Source organism: Triturus cristatus, chromosome 12, assembly GCF_964204655.1.
Source record: "Triturus cristatus chromosome 12, aTriCri1.1, whole genome shotgun sequence".
Classification (NCBI taxonomy): Eukaryota; Metazoa; Chordata; class Amphibia; order Caudata; family Salamandridae; genus Triturus; species Triturus cristatus.
In genome coordinates, this window is record NC_140595.1 from 457717136 (window position 1) to 457741250 (window position 24115).

At 46.3% G+C, this 24115-nt stretch overlaps 1 protein-coding gene across 1 annotated transcript in view; it reads left to right on the forward strand.

The window, feature by feature from the left end:
- GPT2 (glutamic--pyruvic transaminase 2) overlaps positions 1-24115 on the forward strand; it is a 130984-nt gene that overhangs the window by 21668 nt on the left and 85201 nt on the right. The window contains exon 3 of the mRNA XM_085640134.1: positions 16517-16625. Coding sequence (XP_085496260.1) covers positions 16517-16625 — 109 coding nt within the window. The remainder of the gene's footprint in view (positions 1-16516; positions 16626-24115) is intronic.

Below are 24115 nucleotides of genomic sequence, written 5' to 3' on the forward strand. Positions count from 1 at the left end.
CAACAACATGGACCGCTACACCCTCCAGAAGGGATCTCCTGAGGCACCGCGTACGTCCCCTGCGGGCCCGACTGATGCTCCTGCTCTGCCCGCGGATCTGACCCTCCGAGACGTCATGGGCGCCATCGCCGAGATGAAGGCCTCGGTGGACCAGCGCTTTGACACTCTGGCGCAGAAGATAGACTCGGTCCTCGTGGATGTGGGCCTGGTAAGGGCCGATTTGTCCAAAACGAATGACCGGGTCGACTCTTTGGTCCACACTACCTCGGGCCTCACTACGGACGTGGCGGCCCTCCAAAAGGAGGTGCGCCGGCTTGGCCAGGCGAGCGCCCTGATGGATCGTCGACTGGAGGATTCCGAGGGTCGGGCCCGGAGGAACAATGTCCGCATTATTGGGGTGCCGGAGGGAGGAGAGGAGGAGGCGGCGGATCTGTTTGTGGAGGACTTGATTCTCACCCATCTCCAGCCCCGGGGGCTGAGTAAACTCTTTGCGGTGGAACGTGCCCACAGGGTCCCCGGAGGAAGACCTAAGGCCGGAGCCCCGCCGAGGCCTCTCATTGCCCGGATTTTCAATTTTCGGGACAGGGACGCTATCCTGCAGACTTCTAGGCTACAAGGACCGGTCAGACTCGACAACATGGACGTCAATTTCTACCCTGATTTTACTCCGGCGGTCCAAAAGCAGAGACTGAGTTTTCTCGGAGTTAAACGTCGCCTACGGGACCTGAACCTTAAGTACGCAATGCTTTTTCCAGCTAAGCTGAGGGTAGAGGTGGATGGCCGCACGCACTTTTTTGATCGTCCCGAGGCGGCCGGGGACTGGTTGGACACTTTGCCCGGGGATCGGGGTCAGGGGGGTGGGGGGGGGTGCGGTTGGTGGGGAGGGCCCGCCAGATCAGGACTGAGGGACAAATAGTAGGCCTTGCTCAGGACAATATTATTGTTATCATTGACTGCTCGTGTATGTTCCCCTCCTGTGGAGGTCGTGCGGGGTTCCTTGGGGGCTTTCCCTCCTCCTCTGGGGGACTAGTTAGTTTTTTCATCTATGGGGCGACCGGCACACTGCACTTTGGGGGGGCTGTTTGGGCTCATGCAGGGGTGCAGGGAGGGGGGAGTTCTGTTGGGATGGGTGGGTTGGGGTGGGGTGTTGTTCATTTTTACCGCAAGGCAAACCCTTTACTGTGTTGGTGTTTTTGAGGTGCTCTTGGGGGGACAAATGATGGCTTCTGTATGTGATGGGGGTAGGGACTTGACTCTGTTGTCGTGGAACGTTAATGGACTGGGGGATAGGATTAAGCGAGGTGTGGTCCTGCAGTATCTGAAACGAATTTCTCCAGATGTGGTCTTTCTGCAGGAGACACACCTTATTGGTAATTCCTTTTATGCCATGAATCGGCGGGGCTATCACTTGGTGGCCCACTCGGGCTTCACGTCAGGCTCGCGGGGGGTGGGCATCATGGTTAAGAACTCGCTCCCGCTGGAAATAGATGAGGTGCGCCATGATGAGAGGGGACGCTACACGGTCTTGGTGGGGAGAATGGAGGGCAAAGTAGTCGTTTTTGTATCAGTGTACGTCCCACCGGGGTTACAATCTACCACTTTTGCGGACCTGGGGCGCCTCCTCCTTGACCTCCCGGGGGGGCTTCTGGTGGTTGGGGGAGACTTCAATGCGGTGGCTTCTGGGACTATGGATCGTTACCCCCCTAGGGACCTCCCCCGGGCACAGGCGTGGCTGCCCGGCCTCTTAGATACATTGGGATTGGTAGACTGCTGGCGACTAAAACATCCCGCGCAGCTGCAGTACACCTTTCATTCGGGTGCCCATGGTAGCCTCTCGCGGCTTGATCATGTCCTTGTCCCTGCGGCCTATGCTGGGAGAGTGGGAGAGGTGCGCCATCTGGCTCGGGGTATTTCAGATCACTCCCCGCTCCTGTTGCATTTTGATGTCTTCCCGAGGGGGGAGGGTAGGGTAGCCCCAATCAACGCATGGTACCTGCGCGACCCCACTATTCGTGCCGACTTCATTAAATCCTTGCAGCGGTATTTTGAGGAGAATGTGGGGTCTGTCCCCTCGGCTATCTCCCTGTGGGAAGCCTTCAAGACAGTTCTTAGAGGGGAGGCCCTCTCCTCTATCTCCCATGCCCGGAGGCGCGAACAGGAGGAGGTGACCCGGGTGGAAGCCGAAATTACTGAACTAGAGGGTGACCTGGGGAGTGGGGTGACGGATGCCACACTACATGTTCTACACCTTAAGCAGGCGGCCTATAGGGCCCTCGTCACGGAGGCGGCCAGGGGCCTCAGTAGAGAGCAACAGGGGCGACTGTATGATGTGGGTGATAAGGCTGGTAAATTGATTGCGTGGTTGGATAAAAAGGAGAGAGCGAATCGTGTGGTCCCGCTGATCGAGAGAATGGATGGTGTACGTGTCACCGAGCCAGAAGACATTGTCTCTTGCTTCGCGGATTATTTCCGCGAGGTGTATTCCCCGGTTTCTCCCTGCTCGGAGGAGGATTCCCATGCCCTGTTTCGGGACATCGCGCTGCCCTCCCTTTCGGTGGAGGACAGGGAGTCGTTGGAGGCTGCTCCCACCTCGGATGAAATTGCCCTTGCCATACGCTCGGTCGCATCTGGCAAGGCCATGGGCCCAAACGGCATCCCTATCGAGCTGTATAAGCTGCGACCGGATGTGCTGGCACCCCACCTTCGCGCGATGTTCCTGGCGGCCCACTCGCGGGGCTCCCTCCCGCCGGACCAGCGTCTGGCTACAATCGTAGTGATCCACAAGGAGGGGAGACCCCGAGAACGGGTCACATCCTATAGGCCTATCTCGCTCTTGAATGCGGAGCCCAAAATCCTCGCCAAGGTGCTCGCCAACCGGCTGGTCGGTGTGGTGGGCGATCTGGTCCACCAAGACCAGTCCGGCTTTATACCCCATCGCAACACGGCCCTTAATCTGCGGCGCCTGCACGGGGTGCTCGCGCGTGTTCCGTTTGTGCGGGAGCCGGCCATCTTGGCGTCCCTAGACGCCACCATGGCGTTTGATACACTCGAGTGGCCATACATTTGGGCGATGCTGGCGAAATTTGGATTTGGACCGGGATTCATCAGCTGGGTCAAATTGTTGTATTCGGGCCCATTGGCGCAGGTGGTGGTGAATGGGCGAGTCTCGGCCCCATTCGCGCTGGGACGAGGCACGCGACAGGGTTGCCCCTTGTCGCCTCTCCTGTTTGCACTGGCCTTGGAACCCCTGGCGGAGTGGCTGCGGTGGCACCCTTCCATCCGTGGTCTCCGTTGGACCCCCGAGTATGAGGACCGCGTGTCCCTATACGCTGACGATATCCTTTTGTACCTCGCCTCCCCGCGTAAATCACTGATTGTCCTGGTTGATGTTTTGCGCTCATTCGGCCGCAACTCAGGCCTTGTCATCAACTGGGCTAAATCATGTGTGTATGTGCTTTCCGGGGAGGCTCCCGTCCTCCCGCGGGACTGTCCGATCCAGATTGCCTCTCAGGGGTTCCGGTACCTGGGTATCTATATCACTCTGGACCCGGAGGCCCGCTACGAGCGGAATTTGCTTCCCCCCCTCCAGCGCTTGAAGGAGGACGTCGCGCGTTGGCGGCGCCTGCCGCTTTCGCCGCTTGGCCGGGCGGCATTGTTTAAGATGATGTCGTTGCCACGCTTCCTGTACGCTCTCCAGAACACTATGGACTTGGTCCCGGCGCGCTACTTCCGTGAGGTGGAGAGTCTACAGCGTCGCTTGTTCTGGGACGGGAGGCCGCGTATTGCCTTGGCGAAGTTGACGCTCCCGTGGTACGACGGGGGGGTTGCCCTCCCGGATATTAAACGGTATTACTGGGCCTCCCAGCTAGCTGCAATTAATCATGGCCTTTACGGGCCCGCCTTGAACCCGGCATTTGAAATGGACAAGACGCTCCTGCCTGGTGGCGACTACAATCGAGCGCTCTACTCTGGCGCGCCCAACCCCCGCCTGACGGGACCTACGCATGTCATGGTGCGAGTATGGCACGCGGCTAACGCAGCTATGGGGTGGAAGGACCGTTTGACCCGGGCGTCACCGCTGTATGCGTCCGAGAGGTTGGGCTCCCTGTGGACCTCGAAGGGCTTCGAGAAGTGGGACACGATCGGCATCAGTACAGTGGGGGACCTCTGGACGAGGGGGGGATTTAAAACATTCGAGATGCTGCAGACGGAGTTTCAGCTGCAGGGCAGCGAATACTTTCGGTACCTGCAGGTCCGCCACGCACTGGGCTCCGTCTTCCCAGACGTCGCCTCCATTCCGGAGTCATCCCCCCTGGAGGATAGAGTGCTGGATGGCCATGTTCCGGACAGCACGATCTCCCTCATATACAAAAAACTGATTAATGATCGCTCAGGCTTGCTGACTGGCCTCCGCGAGGCCTGGGTTGCCGATGGGCTGGAGTTGGACGACGAGGACTGGATTTCCGCGGTGGCCTCTCCGAAGGAGGTGGCCATACCGGCTCGCCTTCGCTTCGTCCAGCTAAAGATCCTCCACCGGGTTTACATGACGGGGCCAAGGCTTCTGCGTATGGGCTATGCCGAGGATGGGCTGTGTAAGCGTGGGTGTGGTGCTTTGGCGACTTTTTTGCATATTCTGTGGGAGTGCCCGAAGGTGGAGCGATTCTGGCGTGGTGTGCATGAGGTCCTGCGAGTGGTTACGCGTGTCGCGCTGTTGCCTGAAGCGAGGAGATGCTTGCTGAATGTGTGGGAACCAACTGACTACTCGGTTCCGCAGACACGATGGGTGACTCTGGGATATATGATAGCTAAGCGTGACATCGCGCAGCTGTGGGGGTCCCAGAGGCCCCCGGCGGTGTCGGCCTGGAAAGAGCACATGGATTGGTGCATGTTCCGAGAAAAGGTGGTGTACGTGGCGAGAGGTAAGCCTGGGGCGTGGGTGAAAGTTTGGGGCCCCTGGAACGCCTACCGCGGGGGTATTTGTGAGCCACCACTGCTGCCGGCTGCCTCGCCAGCTCCGTCCCCCTAGTTGACCCCCTCCCCCGGCCCCGGGCACAGGGTCCCCCAGTCCCTGCTCTCTTCCCGTTCCCCTCTTTAGATTCTTGTGGATGGTTGGGGTCCCCCACTTACGGAGCACGTGCTGTCACTTCGGATTGCGGGTTGCCTTGCGGGTGTGGTTTTTGTGTGTTGTTGTGTTCTTATAAAATGAAACCGTATTGCGGGCTCGGAGTTATGTGGCCCACGTCGTTGATACCTCCTGATTTACCTCTCCAATGCCAAGAGCCTTTTTTGTATGTATGTCATATGCTCCTGTCACTCTAGCGGCCGGCCGGAAGGTTGTAGGCCCATACTTGTATATATTTGAAGACTGCAATAAACGGTTTCAAACAAAAAAAAAAAAATTAAAAAAAAAAAATAATAATAATTTGTCACATTAGGTTAGTGCAAAAGAGCAGCTTTACCTCATTCTTCCTGGTACTAGATGGGCGCGTGATATTGCTAAAAGTCAAACACAGGACAGGCAGTGATGAGTGAGAGGCTGGAGGGGACGGGTTCTCTCACTTTGAAGTCAGAGAAAGAAGAAAAGGAAACTGACACCTTCGGGGAAACAGTGTCCGACAGTTGACCTCAGTCTTTAAATTAACAGCAAATGCAATGAGATAACAAGAATTACAGCCCTGTGTACAGAAAAACTAAGAGTTAGTGAAAATAGAGAGAGCTTGTGTGAACTGCTGTTCGACAAAGAGAAAATATGTCCTTTTAGCATTTTCTAAAATGGGACAAATGTAAGCCTACAAGTAATGCAGCGCTGCTCTGTGGGAGGGAACAACCTTAAAAAATGAGGGACAAGTAAGAAAGATAACCAAGGCTTTTTAAAGGACACTCAAAGAAACAAATGAAAAGCAGTGGTCGGGCTGTAGGTCCACAAATTATATACAACTTGTCTCGAAGAGACAGCGGAGACCTAAAAAAATGCCTTTTCGGTAGAAAATCTCACCTAAACATAACTATTGAGGCACTATCTCTTTAAAATATAGAATAGTGGGCACTATCCAGTTGTGTATGTCGAAACTTTGCTCCATAGTCAAGGTGGTACTGAAAACAATTACAGATTTGTAGCTGTATTTTGCCAGAGAACGAAAATAAATAATTGCGATTTGTTTGGATGTAGTCCAATGCAGGAGTGTAATACAACATACTGATGATACTATTGGAAACTGGAAGCAAGCAGGTGAGATCCTGTGAGCTCTTGTTTGTAGTTAACATCATGACATCGAATGCTTTGCATGACGAATGACTAATTGCTACTGTCTTGAGTCACATAACTATAATCTGAGTGACTTGGAGGAGAAATACCTGGTTTGAGCAAAAGTGGTGCCAGAAGCGTAAAGACTCTAGAACAGTCAGAAAACTAATGTTGAAGAACCACTCTAGCGAAATAATGGGTCAGCCTCCAAAACCAAAAAGAAATCCTACACATATTTGCCCTGAAGGAAATAGAGGATGTAGCCTAAAACCTGGGCAAAGTTTGATGTACTATAAAAATGAAAGATTCAAAGCGCTTCTGGTGGGATGGGGTTGACCGACGACTAGGCTCATTTGTATATACTCTAAACTGAAGACAGAAAATCTAAGCTCTGCACGTTTATACCAAGTCAATGAATGTAGAATATGAAACAGATGAGTGGTAGTCATAAAGTTGCTGCATCAGAAATTCTTGGTATTGTCAAGGGTATTAAAAATAGCCAAGCACAGGGACTGGATAGCAAATCGAATGTGGTCTTTTAAACAAGATACACAGGTATGGGCTCAAACTTTCTATAGGTTATTTATCTCCATTCTCGAAAAGAAACCTGGCAGGGCAGCAGTATATAAAAGAACGGAGGATAGCCTACTTTTTAGGTCGAGCATCAACACGCATGCACTGTCTGCAAGACCTGCTGGAATCACTCGTACTGAGTGTAATCCCGCCTGCTGCTGGCAATTGGTCCACTCCTGCTTCACTGTTATTTCCCGGCTCCTTATTCCTTTGCACTCCATGGCATAATTTCCGGTTTTACGAGTGAGGAGCACCATTAAATTACAGTTGCCATACACACTTAAGTGTTGTGTGGTCTTCGGAGACTACTTGTTTATTTAATTTTATACGAGTGTGTGGCACAGCGCTCCAATGTTTCGGAAATGCTTCCCTGCTCCATGCGTGACTATCAAATGCAGCTCAGGATGTTATTTTTGCCTTCAAGAACTTTAGTGAAACTTATCCCGTGGTAAAATTCGAACTACAAATCCCAGCACGGAAAGAAAAAAATTCTAAACTGACTAAACTACTTCAGAACTCTGAAGACAAGGCTTCATTCAATTAAGGCATTTTATTAAACAACAGGCAGTTGTGAATGAGCGAGGCAGTCTGGAATTCCAGGTTTACGTTTGAATGGAAAAAACTACCACGCGCTTCACTGATCAATGCTTTCAGCTAAGTTTCCTGTCAATTTCTAGGGGGGGGTCGTGAGGTCGATTTAATAGACTGTCTGCATACTTTTTTTGTTTAAGTGTTTTTAATACTGTGTGGGATAGAGCAAGTATCTGCTTCTCTCGCTATCTTAAACCTTATGCTGTTAGAAAGGAACTTTGGATTCTATATAAACACGGACATGCATTATATTATTAACTCGTAAAAACCCATTCGGTGTGAATGTTGTATACACCCCACTTTTACTTATACTTTACTTCTAACCAATAAAAGTATTCCATAACTGCTTAGTCGATCATCATGTTAGCAAAATAGTGCCACAACCCTAGAAAGAGTGACTCAGCAATTCCAGAAAACATTTATTGGCTGAAGGGAGAGGCAGATAGTTTAAAACACAATTCTACTTCAGTCCAATAAATCATGTGTAGTACGGGTAAAAACTGAAGGTGCTTTCCTGGTAAGGTCAAAATGGCCAGATATTCAGGCTAACCACCGACTATCTGGATTCTCTGATAATTCGTCATACATCTTGCCCTACGGGACCTAAGTTAGACTCCCCAGCTTTTGTCTCGTTTATCTCTCCCTTTTACTTACTTTTAAAACGCAGGGCCTGGCATCATTGTCCCTGCCTTCCTATGGCTGCTACCGTCCTCTGTCTCATACCTCAGCAAGCATTTGCAAACGTTTAAGCTATTGGCATCGTAAATAACGCCTTTTATTTATATATTTTAAAAACCTGCAAGCGGTGCGTAAACGTGCACTTTGTGCTTATAGTTCTTGCTTACGACTAGCAAAGCTGGCAGTAACTGCCCATCTTTTACTGTTCACCTTGCTTCTCGTAAATAAGGACTATAAGTACAAAGTGCGTTTACGCACCGCTTGCAAGTATTCAAAACACATAAATAAAAGGCATTGTCACTTACAATGCCAATAGCTCAAACGCTTGCAAATGCGAGACCTATTGCATTGCAAATGCTTGTTATAGGTTAATATCACTTTTGGATACTTCATTAAAAGTTTTTGCCAAAGTTTTTTACTGTCACCTTGACGACTGGGTGGTCGAAAAGGACCTAATCTTGATAAAGCAAGCAGGTTTCCTGCCAGGAACCGGAATGCAGCATGATATATTTAGTTTAAATAACACTGAATGAAAGATCACCCAATTAATTGCCCACTGCCCATCTTTTATGATAATTTTAAGTATGCTTTCAATGCAGTCACTGTAACTTGTACTATAACTTGCTCTGCAAAAACTAGACTCAGATGGCTTCCCTAGTAACCTTTTCTCAATAATTATCTCCCTTCATAGTATCACTTGAGCAAAGGCATAACTTGCTATTAATGGTGAGTCGACTAAAAAGATCCCATTCTTAATGGTCTCAAACAAATGTACTTCCTTACCCTCTCTGTTTTTCTGCATGACTGGCTTGAGCCAAAAATAAACCTTCCCTTTTGTCACTGGCAACAGAGACCACGCTCTATTTATTTAGTCTTTAGTACGATAATGCTCTCCTGCTGCAATTACTTCCTGTGATGTTTCTCGTTTTATCCATGGACACAACCCAGGTCTCCCTTTGTGTGGTTGATACTGGGCCTCAACAGCTGACTTTAGCCCTTGTTTAATCTCCAGCTCTGTCTTTCTTCTCCTGCTTTTATTCCTCCCTTGTGAAGGCAGTAGTGCTATTGTAGATCCCCTGGCAACGCGTTTGTGAATTTTGTTGGGCTTTGGCAGGTGAGATTTGACTGTGTTTAGTCTCCATCTCTTACTCTGCTCTCATGCAGTGATTGCTCTTTGGTGGAGCGTTTCATTTGGGATGCTCCACTAGATCTTCAGGCCCCACTCTGTGTGGCTGCTGCTTGGGTCTAGCAGATGTGGTGCTCCTGTGTGCTCTTTCCAGGACTACCCGACTCGCAAGCCTCTTTACCTAAGGACGGGGTGTCTGCTTCTAGGGTGCTTGTCCTCAGGGCGGGGTGTCTGCTTCTAGGGTGCTTTACCTCAGGACAGTGTGTCTGCTTCTAGGGTGCTTGTCCTCAGGACGGGGTGTCTGCTTCTAGGGTGCTTTACCTCAGGACGGGGTGTCTGCTTCTAGGGTGCTTGTCCTCAGGACGGGGTGTCTGCTTCTAAGGTGCCTGTCCTCAGGACGGGGTGTCTCCTTCTAGGGTGCCTGTCCTCAGGACGGGGTGTCTGCTTCTAGGGTGCTTTACCCTAGGACGGGGTGTCTGCTTCTAGGGTGCCTGTCCTCAGGACGGGGTGTCTGTTTCTAGGGTGCTTTACCACAGGACGGGGTGTCTGCTTCTAGGGTGCTTGTCCTCAGGACAGGGTGTCTGCTTCTAGGGATCTTTTCCTCAGGACTGGGTGTCTGCTTCTGGGGTGCTTTTTCTCGGATGGGGTGTCTGCTTCTGGGGTGCTTTTCCTCAGGATGTGGTGTCATCTTCAGGGTGCTTTTCCTCAGGATGGAGTGTCTGCTTCTAGGGTGCTCAGGATTCACCAAGCTGGCCTTCTCTTTTACTTTCACCCTGCATTAGGGTACCATAAAAACCAGGGGCTTGTCTATTGCTGGCTTAGTAATGAATGTCAGTCCCACTGCTTTCAGGCCTATTCCCTGGTGCTAACATAGCTACTATGAGAATAAATCTTAAAGAAGCCCGCCCCAGTGGTGCTTCAAATGTCTTTACTTGCTGCTATGCCATGGTGCACATCCAACACAGGACAAAGTGTCTCAACTAGGACAGGAGGGGCGCGTGGACCGGGCTGTAGGATGAGGGTGACAAGCGCTGAGCGTATACCACTGCAGAGGTCATGGAGAGGTGGAAGAGAATAGAGAAAGAATTGCTGAGCACAGTAAAGCCCATAGCATGAAGATGCAAAAAACAGAACCAGAGTTACACTGCTGCTGTGCCTCCTACGCTCACCTTGACCAACCCCCATTGTCACTTTCCCCTTATTGTACTAAGCACCAAGGCGAGGAAATTGTCCCACAATCTCATTTAGTACTGGGGATGGGCAGCAAGGAGGTACTCGCATGTAGATGACCTGAAATGAGTGCATTTTCTGGACTCTATTCTAGAAAAATGTTTTTGTGTGTATGCACAAGCTTAGGTGGCATTCAAGCTGTAGAACACCCACTTCCTGCAGTAGATTTACTCACTTGAAAATTTATCTGAGAGCAAATCTTTTCACAAGTGCAAAATTACCTTTTGCACACATAACCCAACTTACTCCTGAAAAGAATTAGATGCATACCAATTTGACTCCGACAATACCATATGGAGTTCATCTACTTGTAAAATGTAACTGTCCAGCTACAGACATTCAGGAGATGCTTCGTGTGAAACTAAGGTAAGAAAAGAGAGCAAGGACAAAATTAGAACATTGGCATATCCACAAATCTGCTGTAATCCGAATGCTTGCGTAATAAAAGTTAAGGAATATTCAGAGCTCTGCTGTGATCAGAAATTCTAAAAATTGGCCGTGGTTTAGTGTGTTGCCCTAAGATATTGATTTTACTTGGGCCTCGCTCCAGGTCTTGGGGCTGCTCGCCAAAACCGAGTCCTGATGTCTGGCATTCGGTGTCTGGAGTTTATGCTGGAGGGCCAGAAGACCGCAAACCAGTGTGCCAGACGCGGTTCCAATTTGCAACTCCTGAATGGCTTCCGTCCGTTGTAATGAGCCTTCCATCCTCTCGAGTACCTCCTTCAAGTCAACATCTGGCTGTCTAGAATTCTCCAGGGGCCCGAGCAGATGCGGACTGATGCTGTGTGCCTATCTGCAGCCTGGGCAGAATGGGTGTGCACGGGCAAGCCTTTAGGGATAAGCAAAACATTTGGGGGATTATAGGATGAGAGGCCTTTGCTCCACAGAAAGTCTTCATTGGCTGGCAGCCGTGCTCTCTATCCTGGCTGCTGGCCTCAATTTGCTAATATTTTTATACATGGTTAATAATTTTGATCCAGCTTTGCCCATTTATTTATTCTAGGCAATTTGAATTTGTTTGACGTGTGTGTGTGTGTGTGTGTGTGTGTGTGCGCACCCCCTTCCTGTGATTCCCACTATGTTTCTCCATTGAAGGCCATACACACCAGCTAATGATAACTTGAAGCTAAGCTTCTCGCAGGAGATCAGTTGACATGGTTATTAAAGATGTACAAAATTGCAAAGTGTTACTTCAGCCAATTTTGCGTTTCAGCAAAACTCCTTTTATTTTGAGGATTCTCTTGGAGAAAAGGGTTTGAAGAAAGATAGTTCAGAAAAACATTTGGCTAATATGTTCTCTTGCAGGAGAACTTTGCAAAATTCACATAAATCTGATCTTTTACTTTGCAGTTTTTTGATTTTGCCTGCCACTAGAGGACAGGGACGTGTATTGCTGCAGCCGTGAGACCTACAGAACTAGATCTGCTTCACTGCTTAAATTCTTCCTCTGTGTGAGTGATTCATTCCTCTCTAGCATGGCCATTTGTGTCTTGGTTTAGGAAGCTTGTGCCTTCTTAAGTAAAAGTGCAGCACTGCTCCTCCTAACTCACCCCTCATCCACATCTTCATACATCCTGTCTTGTAGCATTGAAAGTTTGGTTCCTTCTGATCTTTCTTTTCATGCAATGGAGGAATCTTTTCTGGTTACCAATAGGGATCCTGCTCACTTGTTGCTAAATCTGGCTTCACAGCAAAGTTAAAGTCTATAAGGTGTTTTGTTTACAATGTATAGCGAGTGGGTTTGGATGAGCCACCATCAGCTGTCTATGACTCTGTTGATCACGTCTTGGGCCAGCGAAAAGGAGTATACTTATCTCACTTATTGGCTGTTTGTTGTATTCTTCAGTCTCCTATAGAATCCTGTGTTGCAGTGCATGAGGGACTACTCGCGTAAACAGTACACTCAAGCATGACACTTGTAGTAACTTTCAGTTCTCTGTCTATTTATGTACTGTACACTTTTTTTTAGTTCAAGTGCAATTCTGACCCCTTCATAGCGATGTTATTGCCTTTTCCTTGTTCACATTGTGATGGCATGACATTAAGAAGGTTGCCCGAGGTCTTGTGAGCCTTCGGTGACGTCTTGGATTCAGCTTGTCCAGATATCAAACAGGAAACACACCTTTCAGGCCCAGTGGCTCCCTGTTGCTGCTTGTGCCACTTTAGCTCAGATGGACTTCAATTGTCAGGGGAGTTGCCATGAGACTCTGTGTGCTGTCTGCAGCAGCCTTCATATCTCCTAAACCTCTGGCACCAGCTTACCAGCGTTTGCTGTTTGAGGAACAGAACCTTCGGTCTTAGGCCCAACATCCGCGTCACCACCGAGGTCCAAGATGCTCCACATTAAGTGCCATGCTGCATGACCTGCAGCAAACCACTATTAGGAAGAGACCTAACGCCCATTAGTGGAAAATGGGGAGAAGGCACAGACTAACCACCCAAACCCGCCCTGGCATTCTCTTAACACATGCAATCATTTCCAATATTTTTCTGCTATCATTTTCCATTATTGAAGTTAGTTTTATTTTGCCTAAGAATATTTGTGGCACAGTTGGGATTGTATTTTCAGAAATGTGCCATTCTAACTACGTTTTGCTCATGCACAAATAGACCCTCTTCTTCTTAATACTTTTTCAGAGTTTCTTGCTTGGGTACACAGGCCCAAAGCAGCATTGTCAGAAGCAATGTGATGCTTTATTTGAGCTAATGCATGCTCACCAAGACTGTTCATTCCGTTATTTGAATACATTTGTCATTTCCCCTTGACTGCTGTTAATGGGATGAACCTCTGTGTTGTGCTACCAGCTTATACTCCGAACAGTTTGATTCATACCATACATATGATATGCAGTTGCTTTGGGACAGATTGCTTGAGCTGGTGTAATCAAGCTTCTCTTCCTCATACGCGTATTGTTACACTGCTTCTTTAGATGGTTTGACGTTTAGTCGTGCTTTGTACATCTAACTGCACATCTCTTTTATAATTTCCAATAAGGAGTGCTTACCATTTCTTGATTCCTGATTTACATTAGTGGTCAGCACATGACTGAGATAGATTTTCTTTTAAATAGCTGCACGCTTGCTCTTGTGTAAACCCATTACACTATGTTTATGGCCAGATCGAAGGCTACCCACATCTAGATGATAGACTGTTAATCAAATAAGTAATTTATGAAGAATGCCCTCTAACTTTAAAGTAAAAACCTAGAAAAGCACAAACTGACTGCCAGCAGGTTCTGTATAAAAAAACAGTACTGTCCACAATAATGTGCACCTGAGTAGCACCCTAAAATAAACCTTTTCATACCACTCCTGTTTCTGTGGGTGAGGGTAAAAGATGACCACCCTCCAAGAAGAGATCCAGTACAAATTTTGAAGCAACTTGCTAAACACCATATTCTCTCGTTGAGTACCACATAAGGGGTCAGTGGGAGCGACAGAAGGAGAGGTGAAACCAGTCCTCCGATGAGGAGCAATAAGACTTTACTACATATTTCCATCAAACAAGCCTCTGTATTTTCTTCCCTAGAGGAAGGGACTTCTCTTGTGAGCCCTGCCTGGACCTCACCAGACGGGGGGCGCTGTTGACCATTTTTACACCAAGCTAATGGCAATACCGATCTACCTTTTCAGGAAGCCAGTGAAAGACTATTTACCTTGAAGCTGAGCCTGAAGTTGCTAAACAGAGACCTGGAAACACAAAAAAAAATCAAATGATCCACATAGATCTTGACAGCCCTTCTCATATTCTAGGAAGCTGTATACCCCACCTTTTCACTCAAAGGTCATCATACCTTGGATGTAGTTAAGAACATTATGCTTCATTATTTTGTTAGATGCCCCTTCTTTGGTAGCAAATAGTTTTTGAACAATTAATATGCACTGTGTATGATATGGTTGGATAGCTTTTGGCAAGGCGGCTTTATAATTTATGCTATTCACATTTTAGAACACAGTGAGACTTGAGTGAATTCTGGTACTGTTATAAATTGGGTCTCTTGCTGGCAGAGGTATGTACCCTGTCCAAGAAGGGGCCACAATCCTAGTCAGGGTAAGCTAGATACACACTAATAGATAAATTGTGATCACTCTATGGTAGCTTGGCACAGAGCAGTCAGGTTTATCTGAAGAGGCAATTTGTAAAGTATTTGTGAAAACACACACTCACACTCACACCCTCCCTCCCTCCCACAAAAATACTCCACACTGGTTTAGAAAAACAGAATATTTGTATGAGTAAAACAAACCCAAAACGACAGTAATTCAATAAGTGTGACGATAGTTCTTAATTTCTAAAGACTAAATCAAAAGTAGTGCTTAGGGTCAACTAGTGCTTAGGGTTACTTGAGGTGGCACTGGACTGGAATAAATCCAAAGTTCAGGCCGACTGCGAAGGAGGCTAGGCCGGCTACAGGACCCACACAGGGCCTGCTGAAAAAGTACCTTGGATGGAGCAAGTGTCAGCGTCGAAGACTCAGTGCGGTGGTTCCAATTCACATAGTCGGGTTGCTGCATCGGCATTAAGATTTGCAGTCTGGTCCCACGTCACTGTTGAACCCCTTACAATACAGGTGCTATGTCACCAGTGAACCTCACAGTTGGGTCCCGTGTCTTTGTCGAGCTGCGCAGGGATGTCCGCAGATCGGCATCGAAGTGCACTGCGGTTCCGATTGGCACAAAGTTGTCACTTTCTCGATTCTGATGGTTCTGGACAACAGAAATCCCGTTTCAATGGCCCAGGACTGGGTTGTAACCACTTGGCGGGGCAGGACTTACAGAGACTTCAGAACACGGGGCTAGCCAGCAAGACGTTGGAGTCACTCTGGGTTCAAGTGAGATGGGTACAGTCCTTGTACTCAGCAGAGCAGCTCAGCAAAGCAGAAAGCAGTTACTTCAGAGCAGCAGTCGGACACATGGGGCAATCCTTGTAGAACAGCAGTCTTTACTCCTGGCTGAGTTTTTCAGAGGTCTTTGTGGGGGGTGGAATCAGCCCTTGGTGTGGGAAATAGGACACTGCTTATCAGGTGTGTCAGCTACCCCTCCCTCTTCCTGCCTAGGACGAGCTATCAGAATGTAATGAGAGCAGATGAGTTCTCTGTCACATACACTATGTTTGTGGCTGTCTAGAGGGAATGCATAAAGTTTAGCTGTCGCCTATCCCAGACATGTATTGGAGACAGGCTGCAAGGCACACAGAGCAGTAAGAACAGAGAAATGTCCACTTTCTAAAAGTGTTTTAAGGAATTCCTAGTGCTAGCCTATGAGAGGAGTAGGCCTCACAGTAGTGAAAAACATACTTTGCTGTTTGTCACTCCCAGGACATGCAAAACATAAAAGTGCATGTCCTACCTTTTAATTACACAGCACCCTGCCCTTAGAGCTACCTAAGCCTACCTTAGGGGTGACCTATGGGTAATAAAGGGGAGTTTAAGGCTTGGTAAGTGGTTTTAAATGGCAGGGTTTTAAATGGCAGGTCGAAGTGGCAGTAAACTGCATACACAGGCCTTGCAATGGCAGCCCTGAGACAGAATTAAAAAGCTACTTGTGTGGGTGACACAACCAGTGCTGCAGGCACACTAGTAGCATTTAGATTACAAGCCCTGGGTATATGGTATACCACTCTACAAGGGACTTATAAGTAAACTAAATATGCCAATTATTTATGCATTAATATCACCATGTTTAGGGGGGGAAGCACATGCACTTTAGCACTGGTCAGCAGTGGTAAAGTTAAAGTGCTCACAGTCCTAAGGCCAACAAAAAGATGCAGCAAAAAGATGCAGCAAAAAGAGGAGGTATGCAGGCAAAATGTTTTGTGAAGACCACCCTAAGGATGACATGTCTAACAGGTGCGTACTGTCTTCACATCACTTCTAGATTCAGATTTTGGTCCCCAGTGAGAACCTGTGTGTAATTAAATGTGCCGTTTTTCATGTCAGTTATAGTAATTAGATGTTGGTACGAAGTGCTTTCTTGTACTCTTAATCTTTTTTGTAGCATTCAAGCCAGAGCAGATCACTGTTCATCAAATGTCTCTTTGAACTGTCATGTATTGGTATTTGTTTTCACTACAGGTGGTTGCTCTTTGCACATATCCAGACCTATTGGATAACCCACATTTTCCCAAGGATGCCAAAGAGAGGGCGAGCCGGATATTGCAAGGATGTGGCGGACAGAGCCTAGGTAAACCTTATGCTTTTTAGTTTTTGTTTTGTTTTCCATTTATGGTTTCCTTTTCCCCTCTATGGCGCTTCACCCATGCCAACATCATAAAATGATGGACGGAGTATTGAACTTTTCCAACACTCTCTCCCAGTCACAGATCTGGGGTTAATCCATCGTTATTTTGCTCGTCATGTCACCCCAGTTTGGACCCAGCCATATGCAAATCAGTCTTGACCCTGCTCTCCATAGGAACAGTCCAGCCCGAACTGCCAAGCAAAGTCTTCCCTGGACTGGGAACAAACAACCTGGGACCGGTTTCAGGGTATCACCTCTCATCAGCCAGCCTAGCTTGAATCCAGTGGCGCAGCGAGCAAGGGACCCAGGTCTTGGCATACCCTTAGCCACTTAGGGCGCACATAGCAACATCACAAAATAAAATGATGGCCGGAGTTTTGAAAGTATTTTCAAACACTCACTCCCAGTCGTAGATCTGGGTTTAATCCATCGTCATTCTAGTTTCCACGTCACCCCAGTTTTGACCCAGCCACATGCAACTGTTTCTCAGGGAGCTTGTGCATCCTTTGGCTATACAGCACAGTTGACATAATGATATAGGACCTGTCAGTTATCCACAAATGGTAAATTTGGTAAATTGTGGTACTTTTTGGGAGACGGAACAGGACTTGGAACGAACAGCACCATAGAAAGCAATTTTCATGCCAGCTCAAGAGCCAGGCCCTCTTTAGCTGAACTGGTGTGGAGGAACAAAAATATATCCTCCAAAGAAAACCTAGGAAAAATGCAAGCCCAACAGTGCTTTTTGCAGCACAGTTTCCCAAATAGATGGGCTAAAAAACTCTTGGGTTTTAGAGATGTTTCCAAAGGGGAGCTAATTTATTATTCCAGCACTTCAGAGTCCTATATTTTTCAGTAGTGTATCATGCAGAGGCCCATGGGAAAGTTGTGTGCCGAACACAAAGTGCTAAGTACACTGCAGGAAAATATATTAGTGCCATGCTGCACTGGTCCTAGCGGGTTGCCATGTACTTCTAGAAAGACCTACGCTGATATCACCCTATTGATACATTTACAGAGCTCCCAAAATGCACTTCTATATTGAATGTACTCATGTACAACTGGATTTCAGCCAGGACATCTACAAAGCTTTCAAGCACTCCTCTGTTTATCTTGCACCATTTACTAATATTCCAGTGTTGAGTCGTTTGAAGATCTCTCACAATGCACATCAATTCAAATCTGCCACATCCATCACATGTCTTCCAATGCAACCTAATTCATACATTGTTTTGCCAGTACCTGAACTTCTACTGAGCTCCAAGAAGATTGCAAGAATCCTAATTTTCATCATGCACTGTTTGCAAAGTAATCTGACATCAGAAGATTCTTTACACACCAACTCTGTCTTGGCCCAGTAGGTGTTTGTATCCAAGTACTGAGACCTGACAATACCCCTTAATCTATATTTCCATCCTAAACTAGTGTAACATTATAGAGACATTCACAGATCTCTCACAGTCTATCTCTACCATGATTTGCATTGCTGAGATATTCACAAGGCTTTTACAATATGCCTCTGTTCTTATTTTATCCGCATACCAACAAGGAAATGTAGAAAGACAGTGTTTGAGGTCCAAAAGTAACGACGCGTGGTATTTACTGATAATAATGATGGTCTTCAAAGTTTTTCTCTCATAGCAAGAAAGTAATAGACACTGTACAAGTCGGCAAAATGCTAGTTTTTTTTCTCCAGGTCAGTGACCTTTGTTACATTTTTATTATTCTTCGAGAACCAAGGAGTACAGACCAGTTTTTCGATTAACAAGAAAAAGGCTTTGTAATTTTTGTTTACAAAGCCTAATGGCCAACACGTTTCATGACTTTTACATACTTGGGTATTGCTTCTTCAGGGCAAAGACGAATTCTTTCAACAAAGCTCTATTTTCACAAATTTCAGACAAGCCAATTGTATGAAAGAATTTTGTATAACTTAACATCTTTAAATAGAAATAAGTGGAGCACAGTTGCTCGATAGCACTGCTCTACAATAAAAGTGATTTCCTCACCCAGCCTGGCATGATAACCATGCTTTAATATGCACCTCTCTTTAATGAAACAAGCATTGCTATTGCCAATAGGTCTCGCCTTTGGGACCTTATAAGTGTTTAGCCATGCAACAGTTGATGTTGTTGAACCAAGGATATTGTGCTGCATAACTAAACACTTATAAGGTCCCAAAGGCGAGACCTATTGGCTATGCCAATCCAGCCCGAACTGCCAAGCCAGGACCTTCCATGGACCGGACACAAGCATCCTGGGACTGGTTTCGGGGTAACACCCCTCATCAGCCAGGCTAGCTTGAATCCATGGCGCAGGGAACAAGGTACTTTAGAGCAGCCCAATATCGATGGAGTATAAGCCCATTCAAAGTACCCTCCTAATTGTGACATAGACATATGCCTACTTGGAAATGGTCATAATGGTGAAAGCAAAACAAAAAGAAATCAGAAGAAAAGGGGGGCTACTTCCATTGTTATTACATATTCTAGATAATGGTCAGGGTTTGTGCAAAGCACACGTTCATTATTCTTTGTTATGTGAAGCTTAATACCAAAAGTTCTAAGCACAGTAAATAACAGATTTCTCCATTACCCAAATAGTGTCGTGATGAATCAACCTCAGGAGGATGCCAGACTGGTGTGGTCCCCACGGGCTTGAACTCGTGGACTGCAGATCACACCAGACACCAGCAGCGAGTTCTGCCCAGCTATAGAGATATAGGGGCATATCAACAAGCGGCAGCGATAATTATCGCTGGCCGCCCTTAGCGTGAGGAATTTTATCACCAGCTATCGCAGATATTCATCGCCATGCTAGCGCTGTATTAACAACGCATAGCGCAATGGCGATAATTATTTCTGTGATAACGATGTTTTCCATGGAACATCACTGGTTTTCCAGCGATGTTCTATGTAAAACGGCGATATCCTTGTTGATAGGGCTGGGTGGTCTCAGCCCTATAATCCACCACCCATTGGCTAACATTGTTTAGTCAAAGGAAAAGCAGGCGTAAGGAAAGTAGCGATAACCAAGGTTAGCCATACATTTCTTATCTCTATGTTGTTAGCGTGCCCATTGATAATTGGAGAAATGTCGGTTAGCGACATTACTCCAGTTATTTTGGGGAGGAACGCCCGCTTTGCATCTCATTAGTGATGCAAAGGTGGGCGTTGGGGAAAGGGGCGCTAAGGCAAGGTTTCACGCGATAGCATGACCTTGCTGATAAAGCGATAAAATTACCGCCGCTTTTCGTCCGAAAACGGACGCAAAAGCGTCGATACTTTTATCGCGCCACCTTGTTGATATGCCCCTAAGTGTGTGCAGAGGGCAATGAACTGTCATTAAAGGTGGCGTGTACAGTACTTTGATTCTTCTGTGCTATTTAGGGCTCATGACACTTCCAACTATGCAGATTTTGAAAGCGAGAAGGAGGGCACTGAAGTGCAGCCTGTCAGTGGGAGCTGGGAGGGGGACATTAAAGATCAGCAGGAAGGGTCCAAGTGAACAGTCACACGTTTAGGGATGCTGCAGATTATTTTTTTTTGTGTTAGAGACAGAATAAACCAAACATTAAGGAGGCAGGTTAAAGGCAGCTAACAGGAATTATATGGCCAGATTATGTGGCATAGCTAATTAAATTATGCAGCACGGAAAACCATATTATGGAGCAGAATGCACCATTTTCTTTGATATTTCGATACATTGTCATTTTAACACACATTAATAAAGTGTCACAAAAATTGCACCTCATTAAGCAATCAGGAGGTAACTGCGTGCAACTAGCCAGCCATTGTGCAACACCTTGTCTAGCACTTTTAAAAAATACCTCTTGAGCCATATTAAGTAGATGTTGAAATCTGCATATTATGAGACCGGCTGTGGATATGTGGCAAGTGTGTTAAATACATAATTATATGGAAAAGGGCGCAGCATTGCTTACTTCCACTAGCCCTGGTTAAAGGCTCCAGACACTTGAGAAACAAACAGAAGTAGGACTCGCGCACCTTTGGAATCAAATGCAACTGTTTGTCGGAGAGGATTTAGCGGGGTGTCCATGTTCTCCTTGCAGAGTAGAAGAAACAAGATTGCAACTAGCTCACATAGTCACCATATTGCAAACTGCTTTTGAAAGGATTCTGATGCACAATGGCCTGGCTGAGATGGGTTAGCAAATTGGCAAAAGAAGGCGAGAAAGGGTAAAAAGGCCGATGTGCTACAAAGAAGGAAGATAAACCGTAACAGCAGTGAAATAAAGGTTCCCATACATTCACGACTGCACAAACCATGACAAAAGGTAGAGTACAACAAGTAGCTTACAGGACTGAAACGGAGAGATCTCACATTTGCCGTAGGGAAGATGCTGAAATAAGTGAAAGGAAATTCAAGCAAGAGAGAATCTCTGAACTTGTACCAAATTAAATAATCTGAATGTTGTGTTCGTCAACAACACAACCCCCATCGGGAGAGAGAGTTAAAACTAATAGTTGTTCTCGTGCCACATTTTGAGTTTTACAATGTCAACATTATTTGCTTAACAGGCGAAAGGGAAGAAGATTTTAGGTTCCTCAAGTTGAAGTGGGGCATTTACATTTAAAATAATGACAATACGGGGGTGGGAATGGGGAGATTAACGCTGCTAACATTTCACTTTTGAACACTAAAGCGCCTATTCCGTTTGGGAGACAGTAAAGGTCTACAATCCATTTTAAATCTGCTTTTCCTGAATTATCGTACTGGAATTGGGAGGTAGAGATCCAGTGAGTACATAGATTTCCTCTGATGTTAAAGAGCAACCCTGGCCCTAACACAAAGCCCCGAGCAATTCTAATTTTTTTTGGGAACTTTCTACTGCGGCAGGCGATATTTGAAAAAGCAAGACCAGATGCAAAGAGAACAGCCGAGGGGCAGACATTTTTCGTGCGGCCAGATTTCTGCCATACAACAGTGGAAAGAAGATGGCGGCTGCGGCAGCTGATAATCCCTTTCCCAAAAATCGGATGTGAAGTGTACTTAATGAACCCTGCTCGGTTGAAAGTTATTTGTCAGGGGAAGGTCAGGCTGTTCACCTCTGAGATCCTGGCTGAGATTTATCTACAGGAATTAACTGGTCGTGATCGAAACTGAGTCTTCCTGTCTGTTCTGTCTCTCCGAGAGGGGTGGAAAGGGGGAAAAGGGGGAAAAAAGATATGGTTATGATATTGATTATTGTATTTCCAGGTTGCTCTAAAATAGGCTAGGTTTCTTTGTTTTTTTTTTTAGATTGGTCGGGAAGTGACAGGAGTGCACCATGGAACACGGGAGGCATCATAAGGGTCTGAGGACCTTTTTTGCCCTAGAGTTGGGTGTGGGGGGAGTGGGTGGGAGGTTGGGGTGGTGGATCCTATTGGGAAGGAGGGGATTTCATGTGGTATTTCCGAATTGTCTAGATGTTATTTTTTCTTTTAATCATCTGGGACTTAGTGTATCTCGATGTGTTCTTCATCCATAATGGGGTGTATAAGGATCGCCTCTATTAATATATGTGGATTAAATGACCCAGTAAAAAGGCGAAGGATAAGGGAGGATATCCGAATCTTGAAGGCAGATATTATCTGCCTTCAAGAAACTCATGTTGTAGCTAGTAGAAATAAAATTATGGATTTTGATGGGCTTCATCTAATCTCATGGACAAGGCAAGAGGTTAAAACTAGAGGTGTTGCTATATTTGCTCGCAGGGGTATGGCTAATTTTACGCGATCCCTCTCAGACAAATATGGCAGATGGGTAATTGTACAATGTTTAATTGACAGTAGTATGTTTACATTATGCTCCATTAATGGACCTGTATTGGATGACCCTGAACTCTATGATTGGCTGAGTTTAGAATTGGTGGGCTGGCCCTCTCCAATTATATTATGTGGGGATTTTAATATAAATCTGGGCTGTGCTGTATCTAACCACCCTGAGATGACCTATCAAGGGCGGAAACCAAAAGTGTATAAGTCTCTTTCCCATCTAAAGGCATTGCATGGGCTAGTTGATATATGGGCACAATTAGAAGGAAACGACCCAGGGTTTACTTATTTTTCTGCTCCACATAGAACTCATGCAAGATTGGACTATTTTTTTATCTCTCAAAATATTGTTCAGTGCAGTAAGATTACTAAGTTTCCTAGAGTTATGTCCGATCATATTCCTCTGGTCCTTGAATTGAATATTAAATGTCAAAAACAAATATCTAGCTGGACTTTCAACAGGGCATTGTTAAATGACAAATCCTATATAGATCATATTGTAAAGTGGATTGTTAGGTTTTTAGAGCATAATATGGGAAGCACGGGGATTCAAAATGTTTGGGACACCCTCAAGGCAGGGATCAGGGGTGAGACGACGCAGTTTGGTTGGGAGACTCAAAAGAAAGAGAGGCAAAAGATTAATGAGCTGTATGAAGCATTGGGGAAAGCTGAGACTAACCTCGTTAAAGTACTCTGAGACGGTGGGGCGGCCGAGACAGCACAAACTAAAATTACAATCGTAAAATCGTCCATAACCCAAATTTCATTTGCCAAATCTGCAGGTAGATATCTAGCTTGTCGGTCTAAGCTTTATGAGTGTAATGAAAGGGTGGGTCATATGCTGGCTGTCCGGTCGGGAGAAAAGGAGACACAAACACGGATTACAGGAATTCTAGATCCAGATATTGGTTTAGTAACTGACACAGGTGCAATTCTTCTGGCCCTTCAGAGATTTTATCAGAAGTTATACTTGGAAGATATAAGTGATAATTGTGGGAGCCAAGCTGAAATCGAGAGATATCTTAGGGAGGCTAAATTAGATCAACTGACCTCCTTAGATCAGGATATGTTGGATGCTCCGATTAGGTTGGAAGAAATACAAGCTGCTATAGATTCACTTCCATCAGGTAAAGCTGTAGGCCCCGATTTCTTACCAGGCGAATTCTATAAGATTTTTCGAACTCAGTTGGCTTCGACTATGCTGGAGATGTTTCGCCTAGTACAGAGTGGAGATACTCCTCCTGAATCCTGGAAAATTGCAAAGATTGTTATATTTTTAAAGAAAGGGAAAGTAGCGACTGACCCAGGGGCTTACAGGCCTATTACTCTGATAAATAGTGGCATTAAAATTTATTCCAAGATTCTAGCAAATAGATTGGCTTCAGTTATCAAAAAAATTGTTTCTCCCCAGCAACACTGCTTTATGCCTGGTCGGGAAACTATCGATCATATTCGCCGGACAATCGCATTATTTGATTATACCAAGGTTACAGGAGACCCTATGGCCTTAATTCTGCTGGATGCAGTGAAGGCATTTGATAGGGTCTCCTGGCCTTTTTTATGGGCGGTCATGAAGTATAATGGCATAGAGGATGGATTTATAAGAGCTATTCAAAGCTTGTATAAAGATCCAATTGCCAGAATTGCATTGATGGG